The sequence below is a fragment of the Limtongia smithiae genome, assembly GCF_038497785.1.
Source record: "Limtongia smithiae strain NRRL Y-17922 unplaced genomic scaffold V1518scaffold_5, whole genome shotgun sequence".
Lineage (NCBI taxonomy): Eukaryota > Fungi > Ascomycota > Lipomycetes > Lipomycetales > Lipomycetaceae > Limtongia > Limtongia smithiae.
Genome location: NW_027117626.1, coordinates 169,196 through 184,254, shown reverse-complemented (window position 1 = coordinate 184,254; position 15,059 = coordinate 169,196). Strand labels below are relative to the sequence as shown.

General features: G+C 59.5%; 9 protein-coding genes across 9 annotated transcripts; 6 read left to right on the top strand and 3 right to left on the bottom strand.

Annotated features, from left to right (window-relative positions):
* Positions 1-37: 37 nt before the first annotated feature.
* V1518DRAFT_415682 (ribose 5-phosphate isomerase A-domain-containing protein) lies at positions 38-1,090 on the top strand. Its single transcript, XM_066903875.1, has one exon. It carries the CDS (start codon positions 47-49, stop codon positions 902-904), a length of 858 nt encoding a protein of 285 aa, XP_066759728.1. The 5' UTR covers positions 38-46; the 3' UTR covers positions 905-1,090.
* V1518DRAFT_415681 (XAP5, circadian clock regulator-domain-containing protein) lies at positions 891-1,949 on the bottom strand. Its single transcript, XM_066903874.1, has one exon. The coding sequence runs from the start codon at positions 1,886-1,888 to the stop codon at positions 920-922; it is 969 nt and encodes a 322-aa protein (XP_066759727.1). The 5' UTR covers positions 1,889-1,949; the 3' UTR covers positions 891-919.
* Positions 1,568-3,945, top strand: V1518DRAFT_415679 (uncharacterized protein). Its single transcript, XM_066903873.1, has one exon. The coding sequence runs from the start codon at positions 2,021-2,023 to the stop codon at positions 3,875-3,877; it is 1,857 nt and encodes a 618-aa protein (XP_066759726.1). The 5' UTR covers positions 1,568-2,020; the 3' UTR covers positions 3,878-3,945.
* V1518DRAFT_383134 (uncharacterized protein) lies at positions 3,911-8,154 on the bottom strand. Its single transcript, XM_066901669.1, has 2 exons — positions 7,412-8,154; positions 3,911-7,361 (listed from the first exon to the last, which is right to left on the bottom strand). The coding sequence occupies exons 1-2, from the start codon at positions 7,843-7,845 to the stop codon at positions 4,169-4,171; spliced, it is 3,627 nt and encodes a 1,208-aa protein (XP_066759725.1). The 5' UTR covers positions 7,846-8,154; the 3' UTR covers positions 3,911-4,168.
* Positions 8,155-8,309: 155 nt separating this feature from the next.
* Positions 8,310-9,601, top strand: V1518DRAFT_427016 (WD40-repeat-containing domain protein; the record flags this gene model as incomplete). Its single annotated transcript, XM_066906016.1, has 3 exons — positions 8,310-8,588; positions 8,656-8,913; positions 8,963-9,601. 3 exons carry the CDS (start codon positions 8,310-8,312, stop codon positions 9,599-9,601), a joined length of 1,176 nt encoding a protein of 391 aa, XP_066759724.1.
* Positions 9,602-9,854: 253 nt separating this feature from the next.
* Positions 9,855-10,832, top strand: V1518DRAFT_373163 (uncharacterized protein; the record flags this gene model as incomplete). The annotated part of the gene is made up of 1 exon (XM_066901420.1): positions 9,855-10,832. The coding sequence occupies one exon, from the start codon at positions 9,855-9,857 to the stop codon at positions 10,830-10,832; it is 978 nt and encodes a 325-aa protein (XP_066759723.1).
* A 347-nt stretch (positions 10,833-11,179) lies between these two features.
* V1518DRAFT_249585 (pseudouridine synthase) lies at positions 11,180-12,938 on the top strand. The gene is made up of 2 exons (XM_066900995.1): positions 11,180-11,546; positions 11,609-12,938. The coding sequence occupies exons 1-2, from the start codon at positions 11,419-11,421 to the stop codon at positions 12,855-12,857; spliced, it is 1,377 nt and encodes a 458-aa protein (XP_066759722.1). The 5' UTR covers positions 11,180-11,418; the 3' UTR covers positions 12,858-12,938.
* Positions 12,939-13,064: 126 nt separating this feature from the next.
* V1518DRAFT_373137 (uncharacterized protein) lies at positions 13,065-13,844 on the top strand (the record flags this gene model as incomplete). The annotated part of the gene is made up of 1 exon (XM_066901419.1): positions 13,065-13,844. The coding sequence occupies one exon, from the start codon at positions 13,065-13,067 to the stop codon at positions 13,842-13,844; it is 780 nt and encodes a 259-aa protein (XP_066759721.1).
* On the bottom strand, positions 13,829-14,895 carry V1518DRAFT_415673 (40S ribosomal protein uS2). Its single transcript, XM_066903872.1, has 3 exons — positions 14,735-14,895; positions 14,611-14,681; positions 13,829-14,554 (listed from the first exon to the last, which is right to left on the bottom strand). Exons 1-3 carry the CDS (start codon positions 14,822-14,824, stop codon positions 13,921-13,923), a joined length of 795 nt encoding a protein of 264 aa, XP_066759720.1. The 5' UTR covers positions 14,825-14,895; the 3' UTR covers positions 13,829-13,920.
* Positions 14,896-15,059: the final 164 nt, after the last annotated feature.

The following is a 15,059-nucleotide window of genomic DNA, read 5'->3' as shown; positions in this document are numbered from 1 at the left end:
GTGCGCCACACTCTTCGCGGCCCACAGTTCGCCGGCTGTTTGCACAATGCTCAAGCAGGCTGTCCGGCCGCGCCTATTCGGGTTCTTCGTCGTCGCGCAATCTCGAAGGCCCTCAATTGCAACTGCTTCTTCTTCACCATTCACACGCGCCATGTCCGCGCTCACAGACCCCGTCGAGGTCGCGAAGAAGCTCGCGGCCTACACCGCCATCGACACGCACTTCCCGGCGGCCGCAAAAGTTGTCGGCATCGGCTCCGGCTCGACTGTCGTCTACTGCGTCGACCGCATCGTGGAGAAAGTCGCCGCTGGCGAGATCTCGTCCGAGGTGGTATACGTGCCTACGGGCTTCCAGAGCAAGGAGCTCATCATCAACGGCGGTCTCCGCCTCGGTGCGATTGACAACTTCCCACAGCTTGACGTCGCGTTCGACGGCGCGGACGAGGTCGATCCCGCTCTCAACTGCATCAAGGGCGGCGGGGCGTGCTTGTTCCAGGAGAAGCTCGTCGCGGAGTGCGCAGCAAAGTTCATCGTCGTTGCGGACTACCGCAAGAAGTCGACCGCGCTCGGCACTGAGTGGCTGCAAGGCGTCCCTATCGAGGTTGTACCCCCTGCCCACGCAAAAGTCCGAGCGGATTTGCTCGCAATGGGTGCACACACCGCGGTGCTTCGGCTTGGCGGTAAGGTCAAGGCAGGACCCGTGATCACTGACAACTCCAACGTCATCATCGACGCGCACTTTGGCCCTATCGCCGACCCTGCTGCGCTGCTCACACGCATCAAGCTGCTCGTCGGCGTCGTCGAAGTGGGTTTATTCGTCAACATGGCATCCGCAGCGTACTTTGGAAACGCGTCCGGCACCGTAACAGCAAAGTTCGCTACGGGCGAAGTGCAGGAGATCTCATGATTTGTATAGAAACGACTACTGCTGGTAATATACGAACCCGGAGCGGTCGCGCAGCACCTGCGTGGTGTAGTCTACCTCAGGATCAAAGTCCTGCCATGTGCTTGCGGGAAAGATGTGCTTATGTTTCTCATACCACGGCCTGTACACCACCTTCGTCCGCCGCGTATCCTCGCCGTCCATATGCTCGAAATCAAACAGCAAGCCTAGCTTCGTGCGTGTCTCGTGCTGCACGAAGTAGTAAAACTCGTAGTGGTGTGGGATGATGATGTTGTCCCGCACAAGCATCATATCGTCGACGGTCCCCCGGTGCAGCTCCTTCCGGTTTTTGCGCGTGCGGTCCAGCATTACCCACACTTGGTCGCCCTTCTTAATCTGCACGGAGGATGAGGTACATGTGCCATCGTAGTAGCAGAACTGCAAGTCGACCTTTTCTTGCCGGATCTGTTCTTGTTGTTGAAGATACTCCCGCCGTAGTGTCTCGCGCTGTTCGGCTTCCCACGTCGCGCTCTGCTTGGTCTTAATGAAAGATGTGTCCACTGTCGCGTCGACTTTTCTCCGTTTTGCAGATGTGGGGGGTATATCCTCTTCCTGTGCGTCGTCTGCGAAAGAGAGCTTGCTCTTCTGCACCTTCGTGCTCCTTTTCTTCGTCGCCTTCAGCTTCGCCGCCACCACAACACTCCCCTCCTCCTCCTCCTCCTCCTCCTCCTCCACTGAGGCCACTAGCTCCCCCCTTCGCTTCGCATTTGCCGCCTCCTCACGCACCCTACGCAGTTTATCTGCGTCCATCAGCCCCACCGCCTCTTGCTTCATATGCTCCTCCGCGATAGCGGCCGACGCAACAAACGTGCGCGCGCTCGTTGATGACGACGCTGCGACGCGAAGAAGCTCGTTCGCAAGTTCTTGCTGTTCGCGCTGTTTTCGTGTCAACGGGACCCCCGTAGATGAGGACACGCTTGCGCGCGTGCGTGTCGTGCGAAGTGCCATGCTGTTGTTGTGTGGGCAAGCCTATATTAAGGCGATGAGTTTGAGGAAACAACCTCTAACGCCGCAACCAGTTCTTGGATTCCGAACTTCTCTCTTGCGCTACAGCACCAGCGGCGTGAGACCACGACCACAATGAGCGCACGCGACGCCGCCGTGCGCATACACCACCTCTTTGTTTCGCCGCTGCTTTTCCCCCGCGCGGTTCAGCTCTCGCGCACGAGAGACTCGACGCTGCAATATGGCGCCGCGCTCCCCGCGAAGCACTTCAAAGCGCGCCCCGGTCCCGCGTCTTCGCCGTTACTGCGCACGCTGCTGTTTGCTCTGTCGCGAAATGACTCGTTTGCAACTTGGACGGCATATCTTGCGTTGAGGGAGCACTGTGTAGCGACAATCGCCTCGCGCGGCGTGCTCGGCGCGAAGAAGGCACAGGTACTCGACCGTGCTCTGTTCGCGCAGGTCTTGTTCTCGCTCGACTACGATAAGCTCGTCGGCCACCAGCCGGTCCAGGATGACGCTGCCTTTGACCACGACAAGTCCGAGGACACCGTGCTCGCTGAGCACGACCGCGTGCACGACCTTGACGCCGTGCGATGGTATACCGGCGTGCGTCCGCTACTCCCCACCACGCTAGACACTTCCTCCATCACCCCGCGCTCCCGTGCCGACATCGCCAATGCGCTCTGGCATTTCTCTCTCACACATCTCTCGCTCTCGTCACGCACTTGCATACGCGCCCTTCCCTCCGAGATCTTATCAACCCACCCCTCTTCCTCCGTGACATGCAACAACCCCACACTCAGACCCCGGGGGAATAACCCCGCCAACGCGGAATTCTTCACCCGCATCACAGTCGTTCGCTCGGATATCGAAGCGCTCTTCGGTCCGCTCCGCCGCTCCGAGCTTGCGCACTGGCTCGACGCCGCGCGCGCCGCCGACTCTCGACGCGCGGCGAGGATGATCTGGACGCTGGTCCACGCCGGCGCGGATCCGGATCCTGACGCGCCAGCGCGACGCGTGCGTGAGCGTGAGTATGAACTCGTACGTGCAGTGGGTTTGGAGAAAACGGAGAAAATCGTTGCGCAAGCGGCGGAGAAGCATAAAAGGTCGCGTCCCGCGCTACCGTCGCTTGAGGCGATTGCCGTGGCGGCGGAGACGGCGATGAACGCTGCTGCGAATGCGCCGGGAGAGGAGGGCGAGCTTATCAATGCGGATACGCGCATGTGGAATAGTTATATCGCCGCCATGGCGCGGACGGCGACGCCGAGATTACGACGTGTGCGAAACGTCGGACGCGTATCAACTGACGTTGCTGGTGCTGCTGATGAGGTCAACAGCGATTCGCTGGTGGATCTTGAGGATGAAGAGGATGTACAGTCGTGGTTACTCAACTACCTCGACACAGTCGAGAACACCGACGCCATCGTCGACGAACTACTCACAACCGCCGCCCTCGACCCCGTCTCCCCCGACCCGCCCGCCTCCTCCCTTCCCGCCACCACTACCATCGACGCCGCCGAATCATCCATCTTCGACGCAGCCGACGTAACCACAATAACTCGCTCCATCCTCCTCGAGCTCCGCAAATACTCCGCCGTGGCCCTCAAACTCGTAGAGGACATGGTCTACTCCGGAGTCCTCCCCAATGCGACAACCTACGAGATCCTCATGCTCGCGCTCGCCAAATCCGGAAACCTTATCGCCGTCGAGGCCATCGTCCGCGTCGTCTGGGGCGTCGTGCCCCCGTTCACAAACGACAACGACACCGCAACGAGAACCTCCGAGGACCGCATCCAGCTTGGTTCCCGCCTCTATCCGTCCTTTATGACGCTCTTCGCAATCCGTAACTGCTACGCAATCAACAACCGCGCCGATGATGGCGCGTTGTTCGCTGGGGAGATGCTGGGGAAGTACCTCTTCAGCCCCGCCGCCATCGCGCGGTACTTCCACCGCTACCCCCCCCTCCTGGCTGCCGTCGACAATGACGGCTAAGAGGTAGAACAGCAAAAGTAATTAAAAAGTGTTTTAATGTACATACAATAAATGGATTATTAAAATTAGATTACCACACGAACGCACACTATCTGTATATTTTATGCACTCCCTCCATCCCAATTTATACAACGTACAACGCACTCGCACACGCCACACATCAACATACGAAAACAACCCATCCTTATAGTGATATTATTAAAACCGCCGCAACGTAACTAATGAGACGCCCCAAAATCAGAAAAGCAAAAGTGTAGTTATGTCATGAAAGAAGAAATATGCAAAGCAGGGTTAGCTAGGTTCACTCTTCTCGTCGTTGTCGGGATTTGGTGCCGTTGTTGCATCAGCATTGAGTGAGGATGAAGATGAGGATGAACCCAACGGCGCGGCAGTCGTACTGATCGTTAATTGCGGAGACTGCTGTTGCGGCTGCTCGCACTCGCGCTGGTCTTGTTGTGCAAGGAGGCCATTCACCGCTTCGACGAGCAGAGGGAATTTGAACGGCTTTGTGATGTACAGATCCGATCCGGCTTTGTACATCTTATCGAAATGTTCCTTGCGCGAGTTGGCAGAGAGCGCGATGATCGGTAGCCGCCGAAGCACTGGCTCGCCGGACGTTGCCGCCGCGAGCCGCTCCTTCTCTCGGATCTTCTCGACCGCCTTCACGCCGTCCATGACTGGCATCTCGCAATCCATCAAGCAACAATCGAGTTCCTGACCAGAGTACACGATATCCAACGCCTCCTGCCCATGATTCGCGACCACGGTCGTGAACCCTGCGTTTTGGAACTGCCGCTGCAGTAACCCTTGATTCACGATGTTGTCCTCCACAATCAGTATCCTTCTACCCGCGTACGGATTCGGCAGCTTTGCTGTGAGCTTCTTGTCCACTCGCGGGGTCGTGCTCCGCGACAGCGGCGGGGGTGTTGAGATCGGACCACTCCGTGGACTCCGCGGCGGCATCTGCACAGCACCGTCCGCAAGCATGATCGACAGCTCTTGCGCCGCGTCCACGGCGCTCGCACTCGTCCGCGCGGCTTTGATGTAAAACACAAACTCTGACCCCTCATTCACCTTCGACTCGCCCGTGAGCTCACCACCCTGGTTCTCCACGAGCTTCCGGCTCACGTACAGTCCGAGCCCGGAACCCCCGTAGTTCACGTGCGTTCGCGGCGTGAAGTGGGATGTGAATCGTTGGAATGCGGTGCGTAATTGCTGCGGGTCCATCCCCTTGCCATTGTCTTTGACGGAAAAGATGATGTACACGTAGTCGAGGCCTTCGTGCGTGAGTTCGGTGTTGACCATGAGTGTGGATGGGGATGCGGAGATGCCGGCGGCGAGCTTGGCATAAGATTTGACGGGGAAGAGGTTCGACGTGGTGCTGTTTCCGGAGGAGAAGGAGGACGATGCAGCGGCAGGTCCGGGTGCAGGTGTAGACAAGAGCGAAATCGATGACGCTCGTCGTGCGAGCCCGTGTGAACGAGTTGGCGAGGTGGACACCGAGCTCGCAGTCCGTCCAGAGTAGCTATTCCGCAATTGTCCCGATGACTTTGACGGCTGAACATAGAAACTCGAGTGATTGTGCAGCTGCAGCGTCGGCTTCGCCGTCGACGCGTCAATCTTTATCGATATCGACCGCGCGTCGTCAACGGTCGACACCGCCTTCATCGCGTTTGATAACAGATTAATCAGCACCTGTGATACACGGTGCGGATCCATCTTGACTGTGTCCACGCCAATCAATCGGTAGCTCGTGCCCAGCTCGATCGAGTGCGCCGCGGATATACTCCGCAGCTCGTGCTCGTACATCCGCACAACCTGCTTCACCACGTCGAGTGGTCGACACGGTACGGGGTTGACCGGGAATAAGCCCGACTCGGCTTTGCTGAGGTTGATAGTGTCGGAAATGATCAAACTCATATGTGATGCACACAGCTGTATCGTGTCGAGCGTGTCCTGGCTTTCCTGTAGATCGTCGAGACAGCACCGCATGTCCTGCGGTGTCGGCGGCGTATTTTCGGCCACAACATCCCGCAGCCCCGTTGCAGCGCTTGAGATCTTATCGGAAATGACCTCGATGCTCTGCGTGATCGCACTGAGCGGATTGCGCATCTCGTGTGATATCGCGTCTATAAAGTACTCCTGCTGCCGCCGGCGCTCGACCGCCTCGTCCGCCCGCTGGCGCTGAAGCGCCTCGGACTGCTTGCGCTCTGTGATGTCCGTCCACACACCGGTGAGGTACATGATCTGGTTTGTCTGCGGGTCCGACTCGGCTGAGATCGCACTCGCGCACCATCGCTCGATGTTGGGCGCTTCGCCTGCGCGCCGCGCCCACCGGAACTCGATACGCTCTTCTTTGCCTTGCATAGCGCGTCGGAAACTCTCGCGTACGAGCGTGTGGTCGCCAGGGTGCACGGATTTGATCCAGTACGACGGATTGCCGTCGAGGGGGTATGATGACATGCGGTACCATGCCGCGTTGGCGTAGATGATTTTTCCGTCTGCGGTGGCGAGGAAGAGGCCCGCGGGAAGGATCTTGGCCATGCGACTGAATCTGTCTTCAGAGATTTGCAGTTGCCGTGTGCGCTCGAGAAGAAGAATCTCAAGCTCCTCGCGGCGCTGCACAAACGACGCCAGCTCGCCGACTAGCTTGTCGTTTGTCTCTTCGATATGCCGGAGATTATCGACGCAGGCAGCAAGTTGCCGGCCCAGAAGCTCGAGGAAAGTTTCATAAGGCTCGTCAAACGAACGTCGCGGATTGAGACCGATAATGGCGACGCCCACAACGCAGTTGTTGTCACGCATGACGGGGAGGAAGACGAGGTCGATGATGGGGTCGCTCCAGCCGCGGGTAGGGTCGAATTCGATGTAGCTGCGGAAAGCGGCAGCTTTGGCGGTGATGTAGACCGCAGAAAGACTAGAGTCGTAGATTGCTTGCTCAAAAAGCTCATGGTTGGGGTCGAAGTCGACGACGGTGGGGAAGTCCTTGAGACCGAAGCCGCAACGATAGTGGAGGGTCTTCGCCGCGTCCTGGATGTAGAGGCCAAAAAGCGCAATGTCCTCAGCCGAGTGCTTGCGGAGCACGGCAACGGACTGTGCGTAAAAGTCGGAGAGCAGCTCGGCACGGCCGGTGGCGTCGTAGAGCTCGCGCAGAACGAGCATGCGACGGTCGTAGAGCACCGCATCTGTGGTGTCCTGCACAGAGACAAACGCGCCGGAGACATTGCCACGCAGCTCGATGACGGGACTGAGTTTCCATGTGAAGTAGGTCTCCTTGAGTCGGTAGCCCGAGTCGGTTTTGCTGCAGGGAGACATGACGAAGCAGAGCAGGGCGGTGCGGGTGACGGTGGTGCGGGTGGTCATGCATTGAGTGACGGCGTTGGAAAGCTCGATGCTGAGGTCGGAGCCGGTCCACACTTCGGCAAAGTCTCTGCCAAAGTAGAGCTTGTCGTTGAGGCCGATTATATTGCCGAACTCGGCGTTGCTAGGAGTGTTAGGGAGTGGATGGGAGGGAACGGGGAAAGGGACACGCACTACACGAGAGAGAGCTGGGGACCGTAGACGAGGAGGGCGGGGAAGGGGGAGGCCATGACCATGGTGTAGTAAGTGGAGAGCGTCGGAGACCAGCGGTCCTGGCACCCGAGCTCGGTGGAGGCCCAGTCGAAGGCGGAGACGAAGGCATGGTGTGAGTCCTCATAGGTAGAGTCGGGGGAGGGGGAGGAGTAGCGGCGGTCGTCAGGGTCGTCGGGGTCGTCAGGTTCGTCCTGGTCGGTGGCCTGGTCATCGATGTCGGTGCTAGTGTAGTCGATGTCGGTGTCAGTGCAGGCGTGCGCGCGATCGTCGCTGTCATCGTCGTCGTCGTCGTAGTCGTCGAAAAGGTCTGCCGCGGGAGTGGGGACGTGGTCGAGCGGGCAAGCGCCAGGCGGCGCGCCGTAGAGGGAGAAGTTAGCCCGGCGCGGCGCGGTCATTGTGGAGGACGGAGGGCCCGCATGGAGCAGCCACGAGGCGGGAGAGGGCGAGGGCGGGAAGAGGAGGGCGAGAGGAAGAGAACGAAGGTGAAGGCTGCGCGCGTGCACTGTGGACGAGCGAAGAGCGAGGCCGCAAAGTGTACGTAGTTATGAGACCGCACTACGCCGCCAACCACTTCACGAGGCCGCGGTGGCTCCAATTAATTACTCACGGCGCGTTCGAACACACCGCCAGGGCCGCGCGGGGATCACGAGAGCGGCGGGGTTCCGCACTACGCCACGCTCATCGCGGCCTGCGCTCCCGCCGCCATGTTGACTTTCGCGACTCGCCACCGCATGCAGCTTGCAACGCCGCCCGTGCGGGCGTCTGCGGTACGCTGTGCCTCCGGTACAGGCCCCCGAGTGCGGCGCACTCCTGGTCTCGAGCCCCCGACCTTCATGCTCTTTCCTCACCTCCACACGCCATGGACAACCTGATCCCTCCCGCAATGCTCGGCAAGCGCAACTCCTTCTCCGTCTTGCAATCCACGCCAACCGCAGTGGGCCTGCGCTCCTCTTCTGGCGCCTACGCGACACCCGGGCAGCCCGGGCTCATGGAGTCCGCCCTGCCGAGCAGCACGCGCCGCGCCGCCTATTACGCCAGCTACCGCCCACTCTACGCCGTCGACTGGTCCCGCGGCATGCACCATCGCGACACTGGGCAGATTGCGGTAGCCACTTGCAAGGAAGATGGCGACAATCGAGTGAGTTCTGTGTTGCCAGGGGGGGGGGGGGGGGGGTAATGGACACTGCTCAGGTCTGACTTCCCAGATTCAAATACTGCAGACAATGCCGGCGTCGGAGGCGCAGCCGAATGGCCAGATCGTACAATCGCTGAGCTTCCACCTCCAGGCCGAAGGGCCACACCAGTACCCGTCCTATCCGTGCACGCGCGTGATGTGGGATCCGGCGGGCCGCAGCGCAGCCTCGCCTAACGTGGAGCGACTCGCGAGCGCAGGCGACTTTCTGCGGATATGGGAGTATAATGCTGAGACGCTGTCCTTCCGGCAGGTGTCTCTGCTCGCGAATGTGAGTTGTTCCGTTGCTAGCAGCGTCGGCGTGTGCTAATCCCCGCAAGAAAGCGAAGTCCGAGTTCAACGCGCCGCTGACGAGCCTGGACTGGAACAAGAAAGATCACTCGCTAGTTATTACGTCGTCGATCGACACGACGTGCACGATCTGGGACTTAAATACATCGATGGCCAAGACGCAGCTGATTGCGCACGACAAAGAAGTGTTTGACGCGCGGTTCACCGCCGGGAGCGTGGACGTGTTTGCGTCAGTCGGCGCTGACGGGTCGGTGCGCGTGTTTGACCTGCGCAGCCTCGAGCACTCGACGATCATCTACGAGCCCGTGAACCCGCCGCCGCTGCTGCGGATCAGCACGAACGCGCGGGATGCGAACATGCTGGCGACATTTGCAGTCGACTCGAGCGTGGTGCACGTGCTGGACATCCGCGCTCCAGGCACGCCGGTGGTGGAGCTCGATGCGCACGGTGGTAGTGTGAACGCGGCGGAGTGGGCGCCGCAGCAGCGTGGCGTGCTGGCGACGGCGGCGGACGACTGCCAGGTGCTGGTGTGGGACGTGGGCGGGAGCCAGGCGGAGGTGGTGCTTGCGCACGCGGCGGCGGGTGAGGTGAACAACGTCGCGTGGAGCGGGAGCGGCGACTGGCTCGCGGCGGTGGCGGGCTGCGGCGTACAAGGGCTCCGCGTATAGGGCGCGTATGGGGAAGGCCGCGACGCGTTGGCGGCGACGAGGCGCGATGCTCAAGCACCGCCACACGTCGTGCTCGCGGTGCGGCGCTTTCACGTGCGGCGTGGCGGTGCGCGCGTGTTTGGCTGAGTCGACTCCGCCCGAACGCGAATCGATCGCCGCTTGTCTCTTTTCTCCTTCTTCTTCCTTCTCCGCCCTCCTCTCTCTTTCTCCTCCCCATCCCTCTATTCTTTCTCATCGCTCATCCCCAATCGCCATGTCTGACGCTCCCGCCCCCGCAGTCGCCGATCCCGCAGTCGTCGTCGCCTCCCCCAAGCGCACGCCTTCCGTCTTCATCGCCCACCTAAAGTCTTACCCCATTGTCGGCGCCACCGTCGACTACACCGCCGCTCTGCCTCTTGTCAAGCGCGCATCTGACTCTGCAAAGCCTTACGTTGACAAGTACATCCACCCCGCTGTCGACAAGGCCGCGCCGGTCCTCACCCGCGTCGACAAGCTCGGCGACTCCACCCTCACCCGCGTTGACAAATACGTTCCCGCCCTCAAGGCTACCCCCGCACCAGACATCCCGGGTACCGTCCACAAGTCTGTCGAGACCGTCAAGTCCACAACCCATCTCTACACAGAGGCGGCGAAGACCCGCGTCAACGGCGCCGTCGTCGAGCCTACGAAGATCGCCGTCGACAAGGCCAAGCAGAAGACCGTCTCTTTCTATGACGCAAAGGGTCGTCCCTTTGTCCGCGCAAAACTCGATCCCTTTCTCGCGCCAGTGAACACCCGCCTTGTCGCTCTTGTTGACGCATACCTTCCCCCGGCGAAGCCCGCCGCCGCCGACACTGCCGCAAAAGAGCCGGCCACCGAGCTCGGCCGCTTGTATCTGATCGGCTCTGACGTCGTCTACCGCGTCAAGCCCATCATTGAGGACAAGATCGCCGCCACCAAGACGCACTCCGAGGAGACCGTCGCCTACTTTGCCTCATTCCCCAAGGCCGCCAAGGCCCACGTCATCGCTGTCTGGGAGGACAAGAAGACCCACACCGATCTCGCCGCAAAGCCCCTCTCCGGCCGCCTATATCTCACCCTCTCGACCGGCAAGCAAATCGTAGTCGAAGTTGTCGGCTACGCCGAGTCCTTTGCCCACGCGAAGGCCGCAAAAGCAAAGATCTTTTCAAAGTCCTTTACCAAGGCCACCGACGCCGCCCCGGAGCCGGTCTCCGAGGTCGTCGAGCACTAAAGAGTTTTGTGTGAAGGGTTTAACGGGTTTTCAGGCGTGTTGCTTTCGGGATCAGCAGGAGTTAGAAAGTCTGGTTGTTTGTTCTATCATGCGAGTTTTGTTTCCGCGCGCGAGCGCGAGGGTAGTGCTGTCTTCTTCTGTATATTGTTGCCGCTGCCAGCACAGCATCTCTGCTGGCTTGTCGGTTTGCGTGTCGCTCGCACCGCGAAGCGTTGCGCGTGTGTAATAAACTTCATTCTGCGATAAGATCGGCGGCTTGCTACCTTGGCCCTGTATCACGTGGGTGTAAGCCGAGAACCTTATTCGGGCCGTCAAAAAAATTTGGCGATGCGACGCTTAAACACTCCGCGCTCACTGCATCATCTCCGCACTGGCACCCCTCCGCGTCTGGCTCTGTGCCGCCGCGACCCTCTCCACGCGCGCATTCAGCACAGCGGCACCGCGCTGCTCACGGCTTACCGTCACCCGCTTTCTCAGCGCGCAGACCGAGCGCGACGTCGCGTTGCGCATCGCAGCGCTGGAAGCACGTCTTGCGCGCGAGGAGGCCGAGGACGACTTGCGATTCGAGGACGAAGACGAAGAGAAAATGCCCGAAGTTATGGGAGCAGAGTTGCTTGTACCGCGGAGCAACCGAGGAAGCTATATGGATAAGAGCGACTACAAGTTCTGGACGAAGAAGGACTTGATCGCCCGCATCGCTGAGCTGGAGAAGCTGTATGTCTTGCTATTCGTCCCCCATACTCACCCCCAATCGTGCTCCACTGCTAACCTCTCAGAGCCGGCACGACCGTCGCCCAAACAGCCGTCACACCGACTCTAAAACCTCCACGTCGCGAGAAAGAATTCGACTTCAGCGCACACCCCACTCGCCTCATCGGCCTGCGCTTCGCATATCTAGGCTGGAACTACAACGGCCTCAACGTGCAATTCGAGGACACGCCGCTGCCGACGGTTGAGGGCATGCTATTGAAAGCTCTCGCACGGTGTCGGCTGATTGAGAACGAGAACGACGTTAAGTCATGTGCGTTCTCGCGCTGCGGGAGGACAGATAAAGGGGTCTCCGCCCTCGCGCAGGTTGTGTCCCTCCGCGTGCGCTCGCGTCTTTCGCTGGAGGAACAAAGCGACTCTGTAAACGATGCGCGCGAGTATGCATACATCTCGCTGCTCAACAACTCACTCCCTCCGGATATCAGAGTCTACGCAGTATGCCTACACCCTCCGCCCAACTTTGACGCGCGCCACAGCTGCCGCGCCCGGCACTACAAATACTTCTTCGCCCGTCGACAGAGCGAGAAGCATCAACGGCTCGATATCGACGCCATGCGCGAGGCAGTGGGATTCTTAGTTGGCACCCACGACTTCCGGAATTTTTGCAAAATCGACGGATCTAAACAGATCACGCATTTCTTCCGTCAAATTCTCAGCGCGGACATCACTCTCATCGATGCTGATGCGGAGGGAGATGAAGAGATATACGTATTTGACCTCCGCGGCACCGCGTTCTTGTGGCACCAAGTGCGCTGCATCATGGGCGCATTATTCCTCATAGGCCAAAACCTCGAATCCCCGTCTCTAATCGCACACCTCCTCGATGTGACGCTCTTTCCACAACGTCCCGTCTATGACATGGCAGCCGACTTTCCCCTTGTCCTCTACAACTGTGAATATGATGCCGACGTGATATGGCACTCCGCCGCCTCCCTCACACCCGGCTCCAACACAAGTACGGCCCTGAGCACGCTCCGCGGCGACGCGTACGGGCTATGGTACGACGGTGCGATAAAGAACCAAGTTACCCGCGCGATGCGCGACGCGATTGAGAACGCAGTGCCTGCGGCCGCGGTCGTGGTGGGGAGTGATCGCAACGCAGGCAGGGTGAAGGTGAATACCGGCGACGGACTGGGCAGGTGGCGCTCTGTGTACGAACCCGTCGAGCAGCGTCGATGTGCGGAGCACTTTGAGGTGCAGAACGAGCGGTATCTGCGGCGGAAGCAGCCCGTCGCCTTAGTCGCGAAGGAGGATTAGTGTATAGTAACGCATCGCGATAAGCGTCACGTGAGTGTCCGCACGTGATCGGAATCTGCGCCGAACGAAGCGGCTCCGGTTTATCAGCATTGCTTCTTCCAGATTATTATCACAGCAACGCCCCACACTCCTTCCCACCAGCCTCCTCTCTTCACTCGCACAATGGAGCCGACGCCTGTCGCGGCCGAGAATGACCCGCTTCTCCCGATGCAGTCGCCACCGGCGCCGGTCTTCGGCAGCGTTCGCACCTCTTTCCCGGTTCGACCGTCCTCCTCGTCCACGACTGTGCAGACCCTCGGCGGAGGCGCGCCCTCATCCGTCGCCGGCGCGTCCACCAGCTCCCGCGTCCGGCGCAATCTATACAACACGGCCTCCTCCCTTCTTGCGCAAGTCGGCGCGATTTTACTCTTTCTCTATGTGTTCTCCCGCATCATGGCCACCGACGTGATCTTCTTCTCCGGCCACATCGGGCTCAACAACTTCGCCGTTCTCATGATGGTGCAGTCCATCATCCTCGTGCAACCCACCATCGCCACCGCTGAGAAGCAGCTCGGCGCGACGGTGCACGGCATCTTCAACGTCTTTGGCGCCGTCTGCCTCTTTGGCTCCTTCGCCATCGTCGTACTCAACAAAATCGCCAACGGCGGCACGCACTTTCATTCTGCGCATGCCCGCATCGGCTTGTTCGCGTACATAGTGCTCTTTGTCAACATCGCCATTGGCATGACGCAGTACTGGATGCCCGCGCTCTACGGCTCCTCTACCCGCGCAAAGTCAATGTACAAGTACCACCGCGTCCTCGGCTACTTTGCCCTCCTCCTCTCCTTCATCACAACCCTCGTCGCCACAACCACAGACTACAACAAGAACGTCCTCCACGCACGCGTCACCATCCTCCTCGCCTTCGTTATCATCACCGCCATCGGCCTCGCAGTCCGCATCAGACCTTCAAAGTTCCAGTTCAACTGGAAGTCCCGGCGGCAATAATTCTCTTGTTTTGGTTTGTTTTGGGTCTACTCGTAAAATACATATTGTCAATTATATATAACAAAACAAACTTTTCCTACGCCCAGTCCGTGACAGCACCGTCGACAGCAATGGTCTCCATGACGGTGTCGAACGCGCTGACACCGGCAGGCGTGACCTCAACGGTCCAGTCGTCGACGACCTCGATGGCAGGCGCAGCCTCGATCTCTTTGGCCGGCGCAGGGATCTCGATGACCTCCTTCTCCGACTCCTCTGGGTCGCGGTAGAAGTACAGATCCACCATGACACTCCAAGGCTCGGTTCGCGTGATGGCACCCCGTAGTCGCAGAACCTCCCGCGCAAGTAGCCACCAGATCAGACCAATGGAGTTCTTGCCCTTGTTGTTGGTGGGGATGGCGACGTCAACAAAGTCGGTTGGCGAGTCAGTGTCGGCGAGTGCAATCACTGGGATGTTGACATACGACGCCTCCTTGATCGCCTGCGCATCCGAGCGCGGGTCAGTGACGACGATGATTCGGGGTTCCTTGAACGAGCGAGTGATGTAGTTTGTGAAGCTACCGGGCGTGAACCGACCGGCAATAGCGGTAGCGCCGATATGCGACGCAAACTTCAGCACAGCGCGCTGGCCATAAGGACGCGCAGAGACGACGACAATATCGGCGGGGTTGGGGATGGTCACGAGAATGCGAGCCGCGAGAACGAGCTTCTCCCTGTTCAGGTGTCAGTTGCTGTCACTTTGCCCTGCTGCTGCTGTCGTTCCACATACCAAGTCTTGCCAATGTTGATGATATTAACACCGTCGGGACGAGTCTTGTAAACGTAGGGCTCCATGTGCACCTATACTTGTCAGCAGCTGTCGGATTTCCAATTGCGAAGCGCTTGCGCCTTACCTGCAGGTTCTTGCTGCCGAGATGCGCCTGGGCCGCGAGCATAAGCTCTATGTCCTGCTGTGTGGGCGCGAGAACGTCAGGGACCGGCATCGTGAACGGGGTTGTCGGGGAGAGGTGTCGCGGAAGGGTACTGATGGTGACGGTGAAGGCGGTAAACTTCGTAGCTGTCGCTGGACTTCTCGATGTCGCAGCGTGCACCATGGATCTGTGCCCTTGCCCTTCATGGGTCAACTTCGTGACTGCGTTTTAGCCCTAGATATTTATCAAACCTACCCTTACCCTAATCACTGCTCACAGCTCACGCGCCGCAGATGATGCGGCGCAT

Excerpts from the sequence above, each read along its gene's own strand:
- V1518DRAFT_415682 (XM_066903875.1), top strand. The coding sequence starts at position 47 with ATGCTCAAGCAGGCTGTCCGGCCGCGCCTATTCGGGTTCTTCGTCGTC.
- V1518DRAFT_415681 (XM_066903874.1), bottom strand. The coding sequence starts at position 1,888 with ATGGCACTTCGCACGACACGCACGCGCGCAAGCGTGTCCTCATCTACG.
- V1518DRAFT_415679 (XM_066903873.1), top strand. The coding sequence starts at position 2,021 with ATGAGCGCACGCGACGCCGCCGTGCGCATACACCACCTCTTTGTTTCG.
- V1518DRAFT_383134 (XM_066901669.1), bottom strand. The coding sequence starts at position 7,845 with ATGACCGCGCCGCGCCGGGCTAACTTCTCCCTCTACGGCGCGCCGCCT. Across the intron at positions 7,362-7,411 it reads CCCCAGCTCTCTCTCGTGTA|CAACGCCGAGTTCGGCAATA; the intron begins GTGCGTGTCCCT and ends TAACACTCCTAG.
- V1518DRAFT_249585 (XM_066900995.1), top strand. The coding sequence starts at position 11,419 with ATGCCCGAAGTTATGGGAGCAGAGTTGCTTGTACCGCGGAGCAACCGA. Across the intron at positions 11,547-11,608 it reads ATCGCTGAGCTGGAGAAGCT|AGCCGGCACGACCGTCGCCC; the intron begins GTATGTCTTGCT and ends CTAACCTCTCAG.
- V1518DRAFT_415673 (XM_066903872.1), bottom strand. The coding sequence starts at position 14,824 with ATGCCGGTCCCTGACGTTCTCGCGCCCACACAGCAGGACATAGAGCTT. Across the intron at positions 14,682-14,734 it reads TCGGCAGCAAGAACCTGCAG|GTGCACATGGAGCCCTACGT; the intron begins GTAAGGCGCAAG and ends TGACAAGTATAG. Across the intron at positions 14,555-14,610 it reads ATCAACATTGGCAAGACTTG|GGAGAAGCTCGTTCTCGCGG; the intron begins GTATGTGGAACG and ends ACACCTGAACAG.